Source organism: Heterobasidion irregulare, assembly GCF_000320585.1.
Source record: "Heterobasidion irregulare TC 32-1 unplaced genomic scaffold scaffold_02, whole genome shotgun sequence".
Lineage (NCBI taxonomy): Eukaryota > Fungi > Basidiomycota > Agaricomycetes > Russulales > Bondarzewiaceae > Heterobasidion > Heterobasidion irregulare.
In genome coordinates, this window is record NW_009258198.1 from 2,762,699 (window position 1) to 2,781,587 (window position 18,889).

The 18,889-nt window shown below is 55.3% G+C and overlaps 6 protein-coding genes across 6 annotated transcripts; all 6 read left to right on the forward strand.

The window, feature by feature from the left end:
* Positions 1–17: 17 nt before the first annotated feature.
* HETIRDRAFT_415082 (uncharacterized protein) lies at positions 18–2,354 on the forward strand (the record flags this gene model as incomplete). The annotated part of the gene is made up of 1 exon (XM_009544592.1): positions 18–2,354. The coding sequence occupies one exon, from the start codon at positions 18–20 to the stop codon at positions 2,352–2,354; it is 2,337 nt and encodes a 778-aa protein (XP_009542887.1).
* Positions 2,355–3,458: 1,104 nt separating this feature from the next.
* HETIRDRAFT_309942 (uncharacterized protein) lies at positions 3,459–7,352 on the forward strand (the record flags this gene model as incomplete). Its single annotated transcript, XM_009544593.1, has 8 exons — positions 3,459–3,791; positions 3,850–3,900; positions 3,955–4,150; positions 4,209–4,349; positions 4,407–4,577; positions 4,627–4,651; positions 4,707–5,297; positions 5,354–7,352. The coding sequence occupies 8 exons, from the start codon at positions 3,459–3,461 to the stop codon at positions 7,350–7,352; spliced, it is 3,507 nt and encodes a 1,168-aa protein (XP_009542888.1).
* A 1,054-nt stretch (positions 7,353–8,406) lies between these two features.
* HETIRDRAFT_167664 (uncharacterized protein) lies at positions 8,407–9,956 on the forward strand (the record flags this gene model as incomplete). Its single annotated transcript, XM_009544594.1, has 7 exons — positions 8,407–8,409; positions 8,467–8,784; positions 8,839–9,034; positions 9,083–9,235; positions 9,285–9,458; positions 9,516–9,540; positions 9,599–9,956. The coding sequence occupies 7 exons, from the start codon at positions 8,407–8,409 to the stop codon at positions 9,954–9,956; spliced, it is 1,227 nt and encodes a 408-aa protein (XP_009542889.1).
* Positions 9,957–10,016: 60 nt separating this feature from the next.
* On the forward strand, positions 10,017–12,413 carry HETIRDRAFT_311209 (uncharacterized protein; the record flags this gene model as incomplete). Its single annotated transcript, XM_009544595.1, has 3 exons — positions 10,017–10,189; positions 10,247–11,394; positions 11,500–12,413. 3 exons carry the CDS (start codon positions 10,017–10,019, stop codon positions 12,411–12,413), a joined length of 2,235 nt encoding a protein of 744 aa, XP_009542890.1.
* Positions 12,414–12,859: 446 nt separating this feature from the next.
* On the forward strand, positions 12,860–16,125 carry HETIRDRAFT_471436 (uncharacterized protein). The gene is made up of 14 exons (XM_009544596.1): positions 12,860–13,363; positions 13,426–13,519; positions 13,591–13,765; positions 13,919–14,040; positions 14,117–14,223; positions 14,272–14,310; positions 14,371–14,439; positions 14,518–14,591; positions 14,695–14,830; positions 14,890–15,003; positions 15,067–15,163; positions 15,283–15,443; positions 15,523–15,812; positions 15,875–16,125. The coding sequence occupies exons 1-14, from the start codon at positions 12,914–12,916 to the stop codon at positions 15,906–15,908; spliced, it is 1,962 nt and encodes a 653-aa protein (XP_009542891.1). The 5' UTR covers positions 12,860–12,913; the 3' UTR covers positions 15,909–16,125.
* Positions 16,126–16,699: 574 nt separating this feature from the next.
* HETIRDRAFT_145736 (beta subunit of putative F0F1-type ATP synthase) lies at positions 16,700–18,884 on the forward strand. Its single transcript, XM_009544597.1, has 6 exons — positions 16,700–16,915; positions 17,036–17,599; positions 17,661–17,979; positions 18,032–18,242; positions 18,300–18,422; positions 18,477–18,884. Exons 1-6 carry the CDS (start codon positions 16,735–16,737, stop codon positions 18,711–18,713), a joined length of 1,635 nt encoding a protein of 544 aa, XP_009542892.1. The 5' UTR covers positions 16,700–16,734; the 3' UTR covers positions 18,714–18,884.
* The last annotated feature ends 5 nt before the right edge of the window (positions 18,885–18,889 follow it).

Below are 18,889 nucleotides of genomic sequence, written 5' to 3' on the forward strand. Positions count from 1 at the left end.
GGGTATAATCTGAGGGAATGTTACGAACCTGCGACGGCGTAGAGTTCAGAGGGTGGGGAGGACATGGCGGCGGGAAAGACAGGAACGCGGGCGGCACCCAATGGGAGCGTGTGGCGGGTTCGGAGGGGTCGTCAGCGCGCGCTCGAGCGTGGACAGCATCCTCCATGTCGCCCTCGGCAGCCATCCAAGCAAGAATCCGCGCATTCGAGGCCCTCGGCAACCCCTCCTCCGCCTCCGCCTCCGCCGCCGCACCCCTCTCCAAGGACTTTCTCTACGCACTCGACAGCCCCCTCGACGACATCGACTCTCTCTCCACCGTCTCCTCCTACGTCCCCATCACCCCCACCACCCCGCCGAGATCCCCCCACGCCAGCACAGACGCTCTCGCACACCGCACCTCCCTCATCGATCTCCAGGAATGGGTCATCGACGACGGCCCCAACCCGCCTTCCCGCCCTGACGCCACCAACGCCTCTGCGTCTGCGCAGGACCCCGCCGCCCCTGTGCGCCTGCCTGGCCTCACCACAGGTCGCAGCATCTTCGAGGGCACCCCGCTCATCAACCTCGAGTCGCCCCCGCGTCCCGCCCCATCCAAGGCCCCGCCCTTGCCCCCTCGCAAGGCCTCTTACCAAAACCTCCGCTCCGCCTCCTCGCCCATCCCCATAGCCACCAATGCCTCCTCCGCCTCCTCCAGCTTTGGGTCCTCGTTCTCATCGTACAACGCAGGGTTTACAGACGCCCCGTCCTCTCCCAACATGCTGCGCCCACCCGACGCCGAGCACACGTACCCGCCGCACCTCTCGAAGCTGGCCATCGGAGACTATGCTGCGCGCAGGAAGCACGCGCCCGCCTCGTCGATCAGCTCGTTCCATTCCGTGTCGCTGTCGTCGGATGGAGGGACAGACGGTGGCGCGGGGACGCCGGGCTCGCTCACGCATTTCGTGCAGACGTTCCCCGTTGAGCGGGAGCGTGAACGGGAGCGCGATCGGGATGGGGAGAGAGACCACGAGCGCGACTGGCCAGACGGGGATAGCCTCGACGAGTCGTTCGAGAACGTCACCCCGTCCTCGCTCCTCCCGCCCTCCGACGCCTTCACCGCCGCCTCCACCTCCACCTCCGCGGCAAAGCCCAAACCCCCGCTCCCATCCACCTCGTCCAAGCCGGCAACCCAAAAACCTCTCAGCGACCCGCCCAAGCTTCCACAACGCCCAAAACCGCGCGTCTCGGCGCCCTCTGCGATTCCCTCTGCCGCACCCGCTTCGTCGTCGTCGCGCCCAGCCTCTCGCGTCACGACGCCCGTCCTCACGCCGACCCCTTCGTCGACCTCCATCGCCTCGCTCACTACTACCGGACTCAACCTCGGATTCGGCGCCTCCTCTGCTTCCTCATCGTCCCGCCGCCCCGCCCCTCCGCCGCCACCATCCCAGCCTCCGCGTGCGTCCTACATACGAGGCTCGCTCACCTCGACTTCGACCTCAACCTCCGCCTCGACGACCGCCTCCGATCGCTCCTCCATCCTCTCCAGCGCGAGCACCAGCACCAGCGCGCTCTCCTCGCCGTCAACGCCCACACCCACGCATGCGCACATGCCGCACTTTAAACAGAGTGCCCTCGCTCTCGCGCGCGCGCGCGAGGCGCCCATCCCCCCCGTCGTGCGCGCGCGCTACGACGCCGTGTTCTCCGCGAACGTCCGCGCGCGCGCGCAGAGAACGGGCAAGCCGAAGCCGAAGCCGCGGCAGAACGCGGGGTGGCGCGGGCTCTCGGTGGACCTGATCACGAACCCGCCGCTGCCCGATGGGGACGGGGAGGCTGAGGGGGATGGAGACGCGGATGCGGGGCGGGGGCGCGGGAGCATGTCGGATGACTCGGAGCATGGGCGGGGGCGGGGGCAGGGGCAGGGGCAGGTGGCGCCGGACGCGCGGTTGGATGGGGCGGTGGTGGGGAAGATATGGGCGGCGTCGAGGTTGGAGAGGGAGAGGTTGAGGGAGATTTGGTGCGTGTCTTCTTCATCCGTTAATTTGCTCTCTCTTCTCACTTCTTTCGGTTTCGGCCCCGGTCCCCCACTTGCCTCCTTGCCCGCGTTTCTATCATTCCCTCCCAATTATGACCGCGGCGCGCCGTCTTCCTCCTCGTTATATGCTTCGGTTTCGGGTTGCTACACGATCAGGGCCGAATGCGACCCGCATGCGCAGGGCTCGCTCGACCGCAACGCGTTCGCGCGGGGGATGTGGCGCATCGACGAGGAGTTGCGGCGCGCGCAGCTCGCACGCCAGGGCGCACGGGGGTCGAGACGCGCTGGTGCGGGTGCGGCGGCGAGGCCGGTGCCGACGCAGACGCAGACGTTGTTGCGCTGATCGCTCGGAGTACGTTGGCGGGCTGTATGCGTGTTGTTGTTGGTTCTGGATACCCTCGTTTTGCATCTGGATATGATACCCCCCCTTCCCCGTTTCCTCGCCGCCCGACATGTATCATGCCTCTCTCATTATCAAGCACACACCCTCATCGACAGTTGCATCTATTCTGATTACAATAGCCATCATAACGAGTGTCGGCGCTTGTGTGTGGTATACGCTACGTACGTACGCGGCCCGGTACTTAGGTCCCTTCGCCCTTGTCGTAATATTTCGGTCTAGCCCGGCCTGCAGGGTGGTCTACTTCTTGCTTACTCGGATCGTTCGTTGAAATGATGAGATCCTGAGTTTTTGAACAGCGTATGGAATGCGACGTGCGTGGCACCAGCCGACTAGCCTCTTTCCCCTTCCTGTTACTTACCACCATGTCAGTCGGAGGCGAAGCTCGGACTGATCGTTACCTCGTTTTGTGCGCAGTGTATAGCAGCAAGGTGTATGCCGATGGGATACTCATTTCCTTTCATCAACTTGAGTGTTACGGCGGAAACACTGCGAGCTCATGTTACTCACCCCGCCGGTTACATGATACGTCGGAGATCGAAGGAGGATCGCCAACGTTGCCTTTGGGAGACCGTACTACGGTCACACACTATGCTCGGAACTAAAGCATCTAGTACGAGGTATGGTGATTGGTGCTGTCTCCGTGGTTCCATATTACCTTCGGAGCTCTCTGACACGCATACAAGCTCTAGGGTATGACGCCTGGCTTCTCTGAAAAGCTCTGAAAGCATGCCGGTTCGCCTCGCCTGTTTCACAGGCAGGGCTCATGGCGGGCCAAAACTACAGTCATGGCACGCATTTTTGAGCTCGAAACGAAGCAGAGAGGGATGGCGGCGAGTAGCAGATCTTGGACCGCATTGCGCGTTTTTCAGACTGATGAGATCTAACCACCATACAGGCGTGTCTCTTCATCTCCGCTGGGCCCGCGGCCCAACGTCCATACCGAGTGGGTCACGCCGTCCTGCGTTCGTTACATAGCATGTGTCGCTATCTCGTGCTGCGTGGGGCCCTAAGATGAAATTGCCCTTTGTGAGCGCTCGAGCCTAAATGGCTGTTGTGGTCGCAAAGGCTTCTTTCAATCCACCCATAGCTGTCCCCCGCTCGGGCTTGTCGAGCATGGCGGAACGCGGTGATTCACAATCAGATTTACTCGACGTCTGGGCCTCTGCGATGGAACGATACAAGCAAGATGCGAAGCGCGACCTTCTCGCGGGGAGACTCGAGGCTGAGTCCCTCGATGCTCTTCTGGATATCATCGACCGCCAGCAGAACAAGTTCAAAGAGTATCGGGCGAGAGAGAGAAAGATAAGAGACGTGCTGGAACCTGTTCTTCGTTTGATTGGGCTGCTGTCTGAGTCGGTGGATGGGAGTCTGGCGTCGGTAGGCACTGCAGCTCTGGCCCTGATATACAGACTCCATTGACCGCGATGATACTCAGTCCCTCACCCCGGCACAAGCTTTCGCCGTCGCTATTCGCGCGCTGTTTAAGGTATGCGATTTGATGTCCATATAGACGAAGTACTAAGACACCTGTCGGCCGCAGGCTGCGAAAAATGTCGGCGCACACTACGACACGATCGTCAAAATGCTCGAGGAGCTCAGCGGCTTCGCCGATCCGCTCAGTGTCCTCAGTCGGCAAGAGCTTGATGCCCCCGCGAAGAAAATCGTCGTCGAGATTCTTGCGCAATTGCTTGCAACGCTGGGCGTGACGACCAAGTCGATCAAGCAGAGGCGTCCTGGTGGGGACCGGGAGCAAATGGCTGCCCGACGCGATCGCTGACATCTGATGGTTTGCAGTCCGATACGTCAAAGCGCTCCTCGGGACCAAGGCCGATACGACGAGTGATGCGATGGAGAAGCTGAGGAAAGTATTGGATCAGGCGGTTAACTCTGTCGCGACCAGTGCGAGGGGCTTGCAGGTATCGGAAGCATCGAAAGGTGAGTTTTCCAAGGCTTCGCTCGGACCCCCTATTCCTCCCAGCTGAGCGAAAATAGACTGCTTTCGAAACAAGGTTCGCAGCAGGCTCAGCCCACCGGACCCGTCGACGAATCATAACGCCGCATGCCAAATGCGACACGGCGACACGGGGGACTGGTTTCTACGCGCAGAAGAATTTCTGAGATGGACGGAGACACCGGGCTCGTTCCTCTGGGTTCATGGCATACGTATGTCTCTACCGACAGATTAAATGATGCCTCTGACGCGTACTTGCAGCTGGCAATGGTAAAACGATCTTATGGTGAGGCTTCCGAGATGCATCTATTCATATGGTTGATTCATTGACCTCGTGACAGCTCTACAGTCATCCAAACCCTCCAGCGCGCTTACCAACAAGCTAACAATGGAACATCTGTGGCCGTGGCGTATTTCTACTTTGACTTCAGCGATTATGGGAAATTGTCGTTTCAGAGCCTCGTGCATTCACTCGTCACACAGCTCTTATTCCAGGGCCCTGGCACTCCTGCTTCCCTGGAAAGCCTTTGTGCGAGGGATCTCAGTGGACAGCAACCACGAGTCGACGGCTTGACCACGATCTTGAAGGCATTAGCCGGGTATTTCGACAAGACGTACATCGTCCTCGATGCTCTAGACGAATGCACTGGCTCGGAGCGAGCGCGCGTCCTACGGTTTTTGGAAGAGATGAAGAGCTGGAACCTCCCTGCTCTGCGTGTTTTTGCCACGAGCCGGCCTGAGCAGGATATCGATATGGTGATGGATAATCTGCGCGCTTCCTGTTTCGATCTCCACGGCGAAGCATCTAGAATCGACCACGACATTCGGCAGTATCTCGAAAGCCTGCTTCGAGACGACTTTTACCTCCGGGATTGGGGAGCAAGGGAGAAGGCGATGATCGTAGAGACCCTTGTTCAGCGCGCATGCGGAATGTAAGCTGGCAACACCGTTGTCTATTTTCGATTCTAAGCCGCTTTCGATATTCAAGGTTCCAGTGGGTCCGATGCCAATTGGATTCACTGCGAAAATGTGTTACGCACTCTGATCTCCAAGCGGCGTTGACGAACCTACCGGAAACACTGGACGCGACGTATGATCGTACGCTGCAAAACATTCCAGATAGTCGCCGAGAGAAGGTCCATCATATGCTGCAGTTCCTCTGTTGCTCGGCTCGCCCTTTGTTGCTCGGGGAACTTGCGGAAGTCGTCACAGTGTCTATGGACTCTCGAGGGATAGCTCACTACGTTCCTGGGAATCGTTTGCGTGGCCCATCAGACGTGCTCACAATGTTTGATGGTCTATTGTCTCTGTCGACCAGGCCAGTTCTCGACAATGGAGTGCCTTTTTATCGGTGGCACCCAACTTCTTCAGATGAAATCGCCGCATGGCGAGTGGTTCAATTATCACACTCCTCCGTCAAAGACTATCTAGTCTCCGAGAGAATTCGAACCGGTGGTGCTTGGAACTACAGGATCGATGCCGCACTGGCTCACCGGTGGATCAGCATGACCTGTCTCGCCTACCTAAATCGGTTTGATGATCCGGACGGATTGGATGGCCAGCGGATGGAAGAAGATTTGGATGTCGCACTCGCTTCATACGCAGCAAAGCACTGGGTCTGGCATTTACAATGTCAGGGCCGAAACGACGACTACCTACCTCTGCAGATGTCCATACGAGGCCTCCTCCATCCCCTCCGGCGGCCACAATTTTTGAATTGGGTCAGGATGTCTGGTGTGACATGGTTGGGTGTATATCAGCATATCCCACTTGGATGGCAGCGGGACATCCAAACCATCCCTGACCCGCTGTACTATGCGTGTGATGCTGGCCTTCTCGGAGCTTCAAGATGGCTGTTAAGCCAAGGCGCCGAAGTGGATGCGCAAGGAGGGGACCATCAAAATGCCCTGATGGCGGCATCGGCCCACGGACATGAAGCAATGGTGCGGCTGCTAATAGACAGCGGCGCGGATGTCAATAAAGTGGGAGGCTTTTACGGGAGCGCTCTCCAGGCCGCATCCCGTGGAGGGCACAAAGCAGTGGTTCGGCTGTTGGTGGACAATGGCGCCGACATTAACGAGGTTGGAGGTCATTATGGGAACGCGCTCCAGGCAGCATGTTGTGGAGGGTACGAAGCAGCGCCAAGCAAAGACTTAGGTGCCGATAGCTTGGTGGATGGTGACTACGGGAATAGGCTGCAGTCTGGAGATTTTGAAGCAGTAGTGCGGTTGCTGGTGGACAAGGGCGCCGATATCAATGGAGTGGGGGGTTACTACGGAACCGCGCTGCAGGCTGCATCTCAGAGCGGACGCGAAGCGTTGGTGCGGTTGCTGGTGGACAAAGGTGCCGATATCAACGAATCGGGAGGCTATTATGGCAACGCACTGCTGGCGGCTTGCTCTAGAGGTCACGAAGCAATCGTGCGACTGCTGCTAGATCGAGGTGCTGAGGTGAATGCCCAGGAGAAATACCACGGGAACGCGCTGCACGCAGCATGCGCGGGAGGTCATGAAGCTATCGTGATCATGTTGTTGGATCGGGGTGCTAAAGTGAACATGTTTGGGGGATGGCGGGGGTATGCGCTGCGAGCCGCATGTTGGGAGGGTCACACGACAATCGTGCGGCTGCTACTAGACCGAGGGGCTGAGGTAAATGTGCAGGGAGGAGCCCACTGGAATGCGCTCTACACGGCGTGCTTGGTGGGCCAGAAGGAAGTTGTGAAGCTGCTGCTGGACCGTGGTGCCGAGGTGAACGAGCAGACGAATGTGGAACCACACGTCAACGCCTTGCAGATGGCATGCGTGAGAGGCGACGAAGCTATCGTTCGAATGATGCTGGACCGAGGCGCAGATGTGAATGCAGCGGGAGAATGTCATGGCAGCGCACTTCAGATGGCGTCGTTGGGAGGTCGCGGAGCAATCATGAAACTGTTGCTGGATCGAGGTGTCGAAGTGAATGTACAGGGATCCCACGAAAATGGGTTGTAATTGGTATCATCTCTTGAGCCAATACCGGAAGCTGGAAAAATGTATTGTGAAGGTGCGGCGGGACACCAATGCTAGACTCCACACCATATCGTCCACGGCGCGCTCTTTTAAGTACCTACCAGTTCAACAGCCACGGGAGATGCTCTTCGTGCAGGGGATTCATATGGTGATGTTAAACATGAAAGTTCAATAGATCCTGTACAGCATTGATCAATAGTGTTATGCTTCCCAACCAAAGCTCGACGCGCCGTTCAACACCGTAGAGCATCGCTGAAAATGATACTGGTGCACTTTGCGATACATCACAAGATGTGCCATGTGCTTCACTGACTCGTCCTACTGGGTAAACGGATCAGTTTCAAAAGATACAAATAACAAGGTGAAATGGTCCTCGGTGCTCACCGTATGTTTTGGGTTGTGGCAATCCTGGGCAAACGGAGACTGGCCAAGATGTGCAACGGCGTGGGAAGGACGACTCGATGACCGTTTGTCCCGCCTCTTGTCACTTGACCTTCAAGATTTCATCAGTCTAATCCGTGCTCGTCATCCATGATGATCTCTATTGAATACAGAACGGCGTGAATCGATCATGTCTGCCCGGTGTGTGGATTAGTTTGTATTTGAGCTTTAGAGATTGCTTAGGGCTGAACTTACTGGACACCTAGCTACTTCAAAGATGAAGATCATGATGAACAGCGGTGAATCTATTCTTGCTGCTAGCTCTTTCTTGACTCGCCAGAGTGTGGGCTTAGCAATAAAGTCGAGAACCCGACCATGGCATGCCATTCCCGCTTTAGCTTAACGTCCGGATCGACAGAGGGCAATACGGCAAGGGAGAGTACGTAGGAGTGTCCGTATTGTCTACGTTGTATATATTTCAGTGTCAGGGATGGCAATATAGCACTTGCTATGTTCGGTGCCGTGGGCGCTTGATCATGAGCGTGTGGCTGTATACGGGTTTCTTCTGCATCATGATGCAGAGTTGTGGCTAATAGACTGTTATTGGGCGCTCCAAATCACCTCCAAACTTTGTTTCCATGCCTCTTCGTCGGATATGGTAGGACACGACTCACACTTACAGTTTGCTTAAATCTGGGTCACTGCGATCTCTCAGTACAAGCGCGATACCAAGCATGACATCCTTCAAGGCCGACTCGAGGCCGACTCCCCTGATGCTCTTCTTGACATCATTGACAGCGAGCAGCACAAATTCAAGGAGTATCGCAAGAAGGGACAGAAAATTAGGGATGTGCTTGAGCCCATCCTTCAGCTAACGGAGCTACTCTCAGAGACGGTCGGAGAAAGTCTAGCACCAGTGAGTATCATCACTACTGTCACAATCGAGACTGCGCTCACAGATGACTATGATGCTTACTGCCAGGTCCACCCACCAGCAAAGGCGATATCTGTCGCTGTATGTGTTCTATTGAAGGTACGTGATTAAGTGCTTGTCCGTGGACAAGTCCGACTTATCTGTGGGTCACAGGCTGCGAAAAATGTTAGCACCCACTATGACACGATCATCGACATATTCGAGGAGCTTAGAGGTTTCGTCGATCGGTTGGGCGTTCTCAATCAACAAAATATCACTGTGCCTTTAAAAAAGGTCGTTGTCGAGATCCTGGCGCAATTCCTCTCGACGCTGGGAGTGACGATGAAGTCGATGAGGCAGAAGCGTCCTGGTGAGAATGAAGAAATCATCGCATACATCATTGCTAATTTTAGTCTAGCACAATACGTGAAAGCCCTTCTTGGGAGGAACACGGATGCGAGTGAAGCAATGAGGAAGCTAACAAGATTGTTGAATCAGGCGAGCCTTATGGTGAACACCGTCACCTCGGTGAATGCTACACGAAGCTTGCAGATTTTAGAGGCATCGAGAGGTAGAAGGTTTGTGTTCTCCAGCTTAACACGGCTCATGTTCCACGCCAGATGACGAGCTCCGAAAGAAGTTTCGTGAATGGCTCAGCCCACCCGACCCGTCGACGAACCATAATGCAGCACTCCAAGCGCGACATGAAGGGACAGGCGACTGGTTTCTTGAAGGGCAAGAATTTTTGAAGTGGACGACAACTCCGGGCTCGTTTCTTTGGGTTCATGGCATACGTATGTATACTCTTTTAGTCCCGAACGTTGCGACTGATGTCGGGGCCGTATGTCCAGCTGGCAATGGTAAAACGATCTTATGGTATGTTTCTGCAAGATGCAGGCATGTAACAACACCTAATGGATTCATTTAATCACAGCTCGAGCATCATCGAAACACTTCAGCGTGATTACCGCCCAGCCAATGCATCTCTCACAGCCGTGGCATATTTCTACTTCGACTTCAATGATCTAGAGAAACTCGCCCTTCGAAGTCTTGTGCATTCGCTGGTCATTCAGCTCTTGTTCCAATTATCCGGTACTCCTGTCCCATTACGGGATCTTTGGGCGCGCAACCACGATGGAACACAGCAGCCAAAACTTGACGATCTGGTCGCGATTCTGAAGACAATGGCTGGGAGCTTCGGCCAGATATACAATGTTCTAGATGCTCTTGACGAATGCACTAGTCCGGAACGAGAGGCAGTTCTACAGTTCTTAGATCAAATCAAGAAGTAGAATCTCCCGATTCTGCATGTTTTGGCGTTGAGTCGGCCTGTGCGAGAGGTTGGTGTGGCAATGGAGTCTTTGCGCGCTAGTCGGTTTGATCTCCAAGGCAAAATCTCTCGTATGAACTACGATATCCAGCTATATCTTGAAGGTCTATTTCGGGACGACTTCTACCTTCGGGATTGGGGGGCCATGCACAAGGCAATGATCACAGACACTCTCATCCAACGTGCAAACGGGATGTAAGTGATTCTTGACGCTTGACTAGCATCGCAACTGACATTCAGCTGGCCCTCAAGGTTCCAGTGGGTTCGTTGCCAGTTGGATAGTTTGCGAAAATGTGTCACAGCTTCTGATCTGGAGGCAGCTTTGAATAGTCTACCGAAAAGTCTAGATGCGACTTATGAGCGTATGTTGCAGCGCATTCTAGATGAACATCAAGAGAAGGTGCATCGAGTATTGCAGTTCCTTTGTTGCTCGGCTCGCCCCATGCTGCTTGGTGAACTTGCCGAAGTTGTAACAGTAAATATGGATCCTGCAGGAGTGGCGCATTACGTCCCGGAGGATCGGTTGCGCAGCCCATCGGAAGTACTCACAATATGTGGCAGCCTGGTCTCTCTATCCGAAGCCGATACTCGTCGACAGTGGAATGATCCGTATCCGAACCTCCCGCGGAGTATAGCGCAAGTCATCCGATTATCGCACTTCTCTGTTCAAGAATACTTGATGTCTAAACGAATGCGAACAGGCGGAGCTCTGGAGTATCGGATTGATGCCGACCTCGCACATAGGTCGATCGCTATGATTTGTCTTGCCTACCTGTTGCGGTTTGACAATTCCGGTGGGCTAGATAGGAAGCGCTTAGAAGAACATCCGGACATTGCACTAGTTTCATATGCGGGAAGACACTGGATCTGGCATTGTTTGCGATGTTTAGGCAAGGGCAATGACCAGCCTTTGCAAATGTTAATCCAAGAGCTTTTTCATCCTCGACGTGCACGATTCTTGAATTGGGTCAAGATATACGATTTAGACACGGGCCAGTATCAATATGGCAGGCCTCTAGACATTGCGACACTTCCTGGCCCCCTTTATTACTCATGTCACGCTGGATTGCTCGAGGTTTCAGAATGGCTGTTGAGCCAAGGCGCCGAGGTGAATGCAACAGGGGGAAACTTCACCTATCCGCTGATTGCGGCATGCGCCGGTGGCCATACTGAAGTCGTGCGTCTGCTGTTGGACCGAGGCGCGGACGTGGATGCTGAGGGAGGTGGAATCGATAGGACCGCACTGCAGGCGGCTTGCGCGCGAGGTAACGAAACAATCGTGGATATGTTACTCGACCGAGGTGCGAACGTGAACGCGGAGGGAGGAGTGTTCGGGCCCGCACTCCAGGTGGCGTGTAAAGACGGCCACGACGCGATTGTACAACTGCTGCTGGACCGGGGTGCGAACGTGAACGTGAACGTGGAGGGAGGCATTTTCGGAACCGCGCTGCAGGCGGCGTGATATGGAGTCCACGAAACGACAGTGCGTTTACTGCTGGACCGAGGCGCAGACGTGAACGCGGAAGGAGTTGCGAACGGAACTCCACTACAGGCGGCGTGCGCGCAAGGTCACGAACCACTCGTGCGACCCCTCATCGACCAGGGTGCCGAGCCCAAGGGCGGGGACACACTGAGTGCTGCATGTTCAGGGGGTAACGAGGCTATCGTGCGATTACTCCTCGACCGAGGTGCCAGTGCGAGCGTTCATGGTCGTGCCGAAAGCCCGCTACAGGCGGCGTGTCGTGGAGGCCACGTTGCGATCGTCAAACTGCTGTTGGAAACTGGTGCTGAGGTTAACACCCGAGGAGGACACTACGAGACTGCGTTGCAGGCAGCGTGTTCAACAGGTGATAATCGTCAAGAAGAAGTTGTGCAACTGCTGTTAGACAGTGGCGCCGACGTTAATGCAAGAGGAGGCCGCTACGAAACCGCGCTGCAGGCCGCGTGTGCAGGCGGCGGTGATTGTCAAGGAGCAGTCATCAGACTGTTGCTGGACAACGGGGCCGACATCAATGCAAGGGGAGGATGCTACGAAACCGCGTTGCAGGCGGCGTGCGCAGAAGGCGTCAAGTTCGATGGACGAGTCGTACGACTACTGCTGGATCGGGGTGCTGAGCCAGATACGCTAGGAGGGTGGTATGGGAACGCATTGCAGGCGGCATTGACTCATGATATCTTCTGGTCTCAAGATGAAGCCGCCAAAATGATGTGGGACGCGGGTGCCAGGCTTGGTACCATGTCATCTGCAGCACGGTCCGACGAGCACCTGCCAGTTTGGCAGCCATCACCGTCGGGCAATATTTGGCACCAGCGCGGCATATACACACCGGTCAGTGTACGTGAAGTGTGGCCCGAAGAGTTTCGACGAGGTGGATACTATGCAAAACCACACGACAGACGACGAAGCAGTTGGTCTTGATACTGTCTTGATTCCATCAGCATTATTTCCTATATAATTGATACAAAGAATTGACGATGATCAACACATGACTTACCGCGGGTATTATTGAAGAGCAAGGCATTTCGCTAATGGCAGTTTGCAGAGAGCTCGTGGGCTAATGATGCATTCCAGTCATAGCCCGTTGAGTCTTGCGGGTATTGTTACAGCAAGTCAAAAACTTTGACCAGTCTTGTATATAACGTGTAGCCGACCTTACCATGCCATTGATTTATAGCCGTTGAATCCTTGCATCCAGCGGATTTCACTTGCATGCCGCAGAGTATATTCATGCCAGAATTACCCTCGTCATCGCTGTCGGGAAGCAGGCCGGGGCGGGGCCGAATGGCGGGCGTGAGAAGGGCGATATGATGAGCTGAATGACGTCATATCTATACTTAGCTATGTGTAGCGCGCTCAACGTTGCAAACGGCGTCCGAGTCGCTCGACGCTCGACTCTCGGCCTGCGTTCGTCGTCCATCATGCTCTCCAGAACGCCCCAAAAAGCCCGCCTACTGTTGCGTCGCCAGTCGGGCATATTCTCCTCTGCCCGACTCGCGCAACCACGATACCCCCGCCTCCTCTCCACGACTCCAAACGCTTCCCTACCTCCCCCACCTCCCCCACCTCTCCCTCCGCACCGCCCTGTACTCGGCCGCTTGCGCACTTTTGCCAAATTTACCGTGTATCTCGCTGCCTCCTCTGCCCTGGGTGTTGTCGTCCTCACTGGCTGCATATTCGTCCACGATGCCTTCACGTATACCGAGCGCCATGTCGACCGCGTCCCCGTTTCCCCGCTCGCGCTCCACCCAGAGCGCGGTGGCCCTAAAAAGCTCCCTGTTGCGAGTGCGTTTGTCGGAGATATGGAGGACGAGGACGCGAACGCACTCAGTGGAAAGCCCAGATTAGTCGTGGTGGGCGGTGGATGGGGGGTCAGTGTCTACTTCCTTGATCCTGTCTCAACGTCATAAGTGTTTTCTCACGATTCCTGCAGGCAATAAGTGTCCTTCAGACGCTCAATCCAGGAGATTACCATGTCGTCGTCGTCTCTCCCGACACGTTCACCACATTCACGCCCCTCCTCCCTTGTAAGCTCCTCCCCGGCTTCCTCCACAAGTTTGTTATTCACTACGCGTCCTTAACCGCATTCTTCCTATAGCCGCTGCCGTCGGCACCGTCTCCGTCCGCTCGCTCATCGAGTCAATTCGCAAGATTATCGCCCGCCTCCATGGTCACCTCGTCCACGCTCGTGCCGTCGACGTCGTCCTCTCTGAGCGCCTTCTCGAGATAGAGACGATAGGCCCCGCCGGTGTTGCCAAGAACATGTACATTCCGTGCGTCTTCGCCATGTCATCTCTTTCTTGAGAGCAGTTATTCTTTACTTTGTTGTCGCGTCCCTTCGTGCCTTTTGTGTCATATTCTGCCCCATTTGATGTGCTATGTTGATTTGCTGACTGTGGACACGTCCGAATGGTGCATATGTATAGGTATGACAAGTTGGTCATTGCCGCCGGGTCCGTGTCCAGCACGCACGGTGTCCCCGGACTGGAGCACTGTTTCCAGCTCAAAACCGTCTCCGATGCGCAGGCAATCCGGCGTCGCGTCCTCGGTGCGTTCCTGCCTTCTTTAAATCTCTCGGGTTTTTTCTTCTTTTGCGTCGTGCGTATACTAAATTGCTCGCATAGACAACTTTGAAGCTGCCTCTTTACCCACGACGACGCCCGAGGAGCGCAAGCGCCTTCTCAGTTTCGTCATCTGTGGCGGTGGGCCGACGGGCGTGGAGACCGCTGCCGTGTGTACTGTATCTGCATCTCTGGTTCTGCTCTAATTCGTTTCACAGGAAATATACGACTTATGCCAAGAGGATATCATCAACTACGTACGTACGACGTTTCCATCTATCTCTTTGGAGGTTCGAGATTGACTTGACGCGCGTTAGTACCCCAAATTGTGCCGCGAGGAGGTTTCGATCCACGTTATACAGTCGCGTGAGCATATCTTGAATACCGTAGGTTCTGGTTCCCTTGCTCTTGTTATTTTTTTTCTGTTCTTTTTCTCATTATTGACGAGGCTCGCGTGCGTGCAGTATTCTGAGGCGATTTCGCGCTATGCGGAGAAGAAGTTCCAGCGGGACAACGTCGACCTGATCACGTCCGCTCGGTTAGGCATTTCCCTCCCAACTCTGCATCCGGATACTGACCAGAGATTCGACGGTCAACTTGAAACCCATGAAATTCCTTTGGACATTTATTGCTTCCTATAGTGTTGCAGAGGTGCACCCAACGCACGTCGTGTACAGCGTGCGCGACCCGTCGACAGGCGAAGTCGTGAAACACGAGATTCCTTCGAACTTCGTACTCTGGAGCACGGGCATTGCGATGAACCCATTCACGGCGCGGGTATGTCGAATTCTTGCCGATCTTCTTCGCTCGTTTCTGATGCCAGGAGACCTGTGTAGGTATCGAGTCTGCTCCCGAACCAGGTGCACAAGAAGGCGATTGAAGTGGACGCACACCTGCGCGTCAAGGGTGCGCCGCTCGGAGAGGTATATGCGATCGGCGACTGTGCAACGGTATGTGGATTGTCATCTGTATTTCGAGCCATGTGGTTGAACGGACTGTGTCGGAATGTGTAGATCGAGACGTCCGTCGTGTCGCACTTGCTGGAGCTCGTTGCTGAAGCGGACAGAGACAAGAACGGGAAGATAGATTTTGATGAGTGGCAGATCATGGGTGCGCGCGGTTGCATGCTCTTCTGTTCCAAAATATTTGATGATGATAACCGCGATGACCCTCCTTTATCTCGTCTTTTCCTTCCTCGCCGCTCCCTACGCCGATTTTTGTCTCTATAGTGAAACGCATTAAGCAGGTAATTCCGATGGCGGGCGACCAGCTCGAGAAGGTCCGGCAGCTGTTTGATCTGTACGACTCGGACGGAGATAACAGCCTCACGTTGAACGAGCTTGCGGTGCTGCTACAAGAGCTCGGAAATAAGATTACGGCTCTGCCTGCTGTGGGTACTCCTGCCTTCGCTCTCGGGCTTGTTATTCAATTTCCGTGGTGCGTATTGCTCACTTGATTCAATTCTATAGACCGCGCAGGTCGCATCGCAGCAGGGCAAGTACCTCGGTAAGAAGCTGCGCGCGCTGGCCAACGCGCCTGGCGCCGAGGGTGCGAAAGTGCAGGACGAAGCCGTCGCACGGCCGTTCCGGTACATGCACCTCGGCACGCTCGCATACATCGGGAATGCGGCGGTGTTCGACCTTGGCGGGGTGAGCTTCATGGGAGGGTTGGCGGCAATGTACGCGTGGCGGAGCGTGTATTGGAATGAGATGGTGAGCGCGCGGACGAGGGCGCTGTTGATGATTGATTGGATCATTAGGTGCGTCTTCGTCTCTGCAGTTTTTGACATGGAAAAGATAATTGATGTAGTTTTGATTGTAGAGGCGTTTGGGGGCGGGATTTGTCCAGGCTGTGAACGCTTGATACCGGACTGGATTTTGGACGAACGCTAGATATTGCCCGCTCAGAGCTAGACGCAGAACAAACCCTGCTGGGGCTATTTACTAACAGCCTATTCTGACTATGTGCCCCACCCTCAAACTATTTGCATGGATTGCTTGTCGAATCTTCGTAGATCGGTTTTGGATAATGTACTGTCATTGGACTCGGAATACGTAGAGACCGTCGTGCGCATACTTGAAGCGTAAACGGCATAGGAGGACCGAGAGTACTTGAAGTTCACACTGGATGGTCATACCGTCGTGTTCGATAACACGCCCACGTATGATTGTCCATTGGTGATTGTTAGACGCGACATAGGTGCGGCATAGATGCGGCCGGAGGCCGGAAGTCCGTGTGTGGAAAGATCAGTCATTTGTCCATGCAGTAACGGAACGGTGAGGATGCTTATACTTTACTAGATCTACGAGGAATGACACTATCAAGGGGAAAGCCATACGTATGACCCGACAAAGATAGAATCTAGGCAAATACTCTGCAAATTGAGAGGGAAGAATCGCGCTGTCTATGATCTATCTGGATGCATGATTCAAGCCGAGGGAATCTGGCAAAGGACACGACCACTTACCTACTCCTCTCGCCATGTAATGTACCAGCGAGCTGCTGCGTGTACAAGGAGCGGCGGTCGCGAGTCGATGATTTGACGAATGGCCGGCTGGGGTCGGGAGAAGCCGGGGTAGCGGAGATTGAACGGAGCCTGAAATGAGAGGATGACCCGCTGGCCTGCGTTTGCAAGTTCTCTGCACCACCATTTCCATTTCTCCCCGTCGCCGTCGTCAACGATGCTCACCTCCCGCGGCGTCACACGTCTTTCCCGCAGAGCGGTGAACAGCGCAAAGAAGACTAACGCTTTCTTCTCCACCGCGTCTGCCGCACCCATCCTCGCTCGCGCCGTCCCGGCCTCTGCGTCGACAAACCAGCGCGCTGCTCAGCGCCTGGCGCGCCCCTCCGCGTCGCAGTCTGGTCAGTGCTACTTTTTTTCTTGATTTTCTGGAGCCCCGTCTGAAGGGCTTTGCACTATTTCCGCCCGTTTTAAACGTGTCGCGCCTGTATCAAACGTTCCACGTAATTTTCCGCATCCAGCGCGCACCTATGCGACTGAGGCCAAGACGCCCATCGGCTCCGTCAAGACCGTCATTGGTGCCGTCGTTGACGTGCAGTTCGAGTCGGACAACCTCCCGCCTATTCTCAACGCCCTCGAGGTCCAGGACTTCCATGGCGGCCGTCTCGTCCTCGAGGTCGCGTCCCATTTGGGTGAGAACTCGGTCCGTACCATTGCCATGGACGGTACCGAGGGTCTCGTCCGTGGGCAGAAAGTCATCGACACTGGCTCTCCGATCCGGATCCCTGTCGGTCGCGAGACGCTCGGTCGTATCATGAACGTCATCGGCGAGCCCATCGACGAGAGGGGTCCCATCAAGGGCGTTAAGCTCAGCCCCATCCACGCTGAGCCCCCGCCGTTCGTTGACCAGTCTACGACTGCTGAGGTTCTCGAGACCGGCATTAAGGTTGTCGACCTTCTTGCCCCCTACGCCCGTGGTGGAAAGATTGGTCTTTTCGGAGGTGCCGGTGTCGGCAAGACTGTCTTGATTCAGGAGCTTATCAACAACGTCGCCAAGGCTCACGGTGGTTTCTCCATCTTCTGTGGTACGACATATTTCCAATCCGCACTGCCAGCAATTTTTTCTCACGGTTCGCCGACCTATAGGTGTCGGCGAGCGCACGCGTGAGGGTAACGATTTGTACCACGAAATGATTGAGACCGGTGTCATCAACCTCGAGGGAGACTCTAAGGTCGCTCTCGTCTTCGGTCAGATGAACGAGCCCCCTGGTGCCCGTGCCCGTGTCGCCCTTACCGGCCTCACCATTGCGGAGTACTTCCGTGATGAGGAAGGTCAGGATGTGTTGCTCTTCATTGACAACATTTTCCGCTTCACTCAGGCCGGTTCCGAGGTGTCTGCCTTGCTTGGTCGTATCCCGTCTGCCGTCGGTTACCAGCCCACGCTTTCTACGGACATGGGTCAAATGTGGGTACCTTCATGGTAGTCTGAGTACATTCTTATTGATTCTGGTACACAGGCAGGAGCGTATTACCACGACCAAGAAAGGTTCCATCACTTCCGTGCAGGCTGTCTACGTTCCTGCCGATGATTTGACGGATCCTGCTCCCGCTACCACCTTCGCTCACTTGGACGCCACGACTGTACTGTCTCGTTCCATTGCTGAGCTCGGTATCTACCCTGCCGTCGATCCTCTCGACTCGAAATCCCGTATGCTCGACCCTCGTATTGTAAGTTTGCGACACCACGGATCATAAACCGACCTTAATTATATATCATGTTCTTAGGTCGGCCGCGAGCACTACGATGTTGCGACCGCCGTCCAGAAGATCCTTCAGGACTACAAATCGCTCCAGGATATCATTGCTATCTTGGGTATGGACGAGTTGTCTGAGGAGGACAAACTCACCGTACGTGCACGCTCGTCATATTTTTCCTGCAGTAACTGATCAATCCATCCCCAGGTCGAGCGTGCTCGTAAGATCCAGCGTTTCATGTCGCAGCCCTTCCAGGTCGCACAGGTTTTCACTGGTTATGAGGGCAAGCTCGTTCCTCTCAAGGACACCATCCGTTCCTTCAAGGAGATCCTCGCTGGCACCCACGACGCCCTCCCCGAGTCCGCATTCTACATGTCCGGCACGATCGAGGATGTTAAGGTGAAGGCTGAGCAGCTCGCCAAGGAGCTCTCGGGCTCGTCATAAACCTCTCAGCAGCGCGGCACGAGATGACGTGGATGTAGACGGTTACTGTGCGGGTGGAACTGACCGGCTCTTTGTCTCTTAACGGTTTTCTGCTGTTGGAAGTATCGGGTCGGTCGTTTCTCCGCCAGTAATAAAATTTTCACTTTGTTTCGAAATGTGAGGTTTTGAGCCGAAAC

Coding starts and splice junctions, on each gene's coding strand:
- HETIRDRAFT_145736 (XM_009544597.1), top strand. CDS start 16,735: ATGCTCACCTCCCGCGGCGTCACACGTCTTTCCCGCAGAGCGGTGAAC. Junction 17,600..17,660: donor TGGTTTCTCCATCTTCTGTG/GTACGACATATT, acceptor GCCGACCTATAG/GTGTCGGCGAGCGCACGCGT. Junction 18,423..18,476: donor CTGAGGAGGACAAACTCACC/GTACGTGCACGC, acceptor ATCCATCCCCAG/GTCGAGCGTGCTCGTAAGAT.
- HETIRDRAFT_471436 (XM_009544596.1), top strand. CDS start 12,914: ATGCTCTCCAGAACGCCCCAAAAAGCCCGCCTACTGTTGCGTCGCCAG. Junction 14,592..14,694: donor GACCTGATCACGTCCGCTCG/GTTAGGCATTTC, acceptor TGCTTCCTATAG/TGTTGCAGAGGTGCACCCAA. Junction 15,164..15,282: donor TGATGAGTGGCAGATCATGG/GTGCGCGCGGTT, acceptor TTGTCTCTATAG/TGAAACGCATTAAGCAGGTA.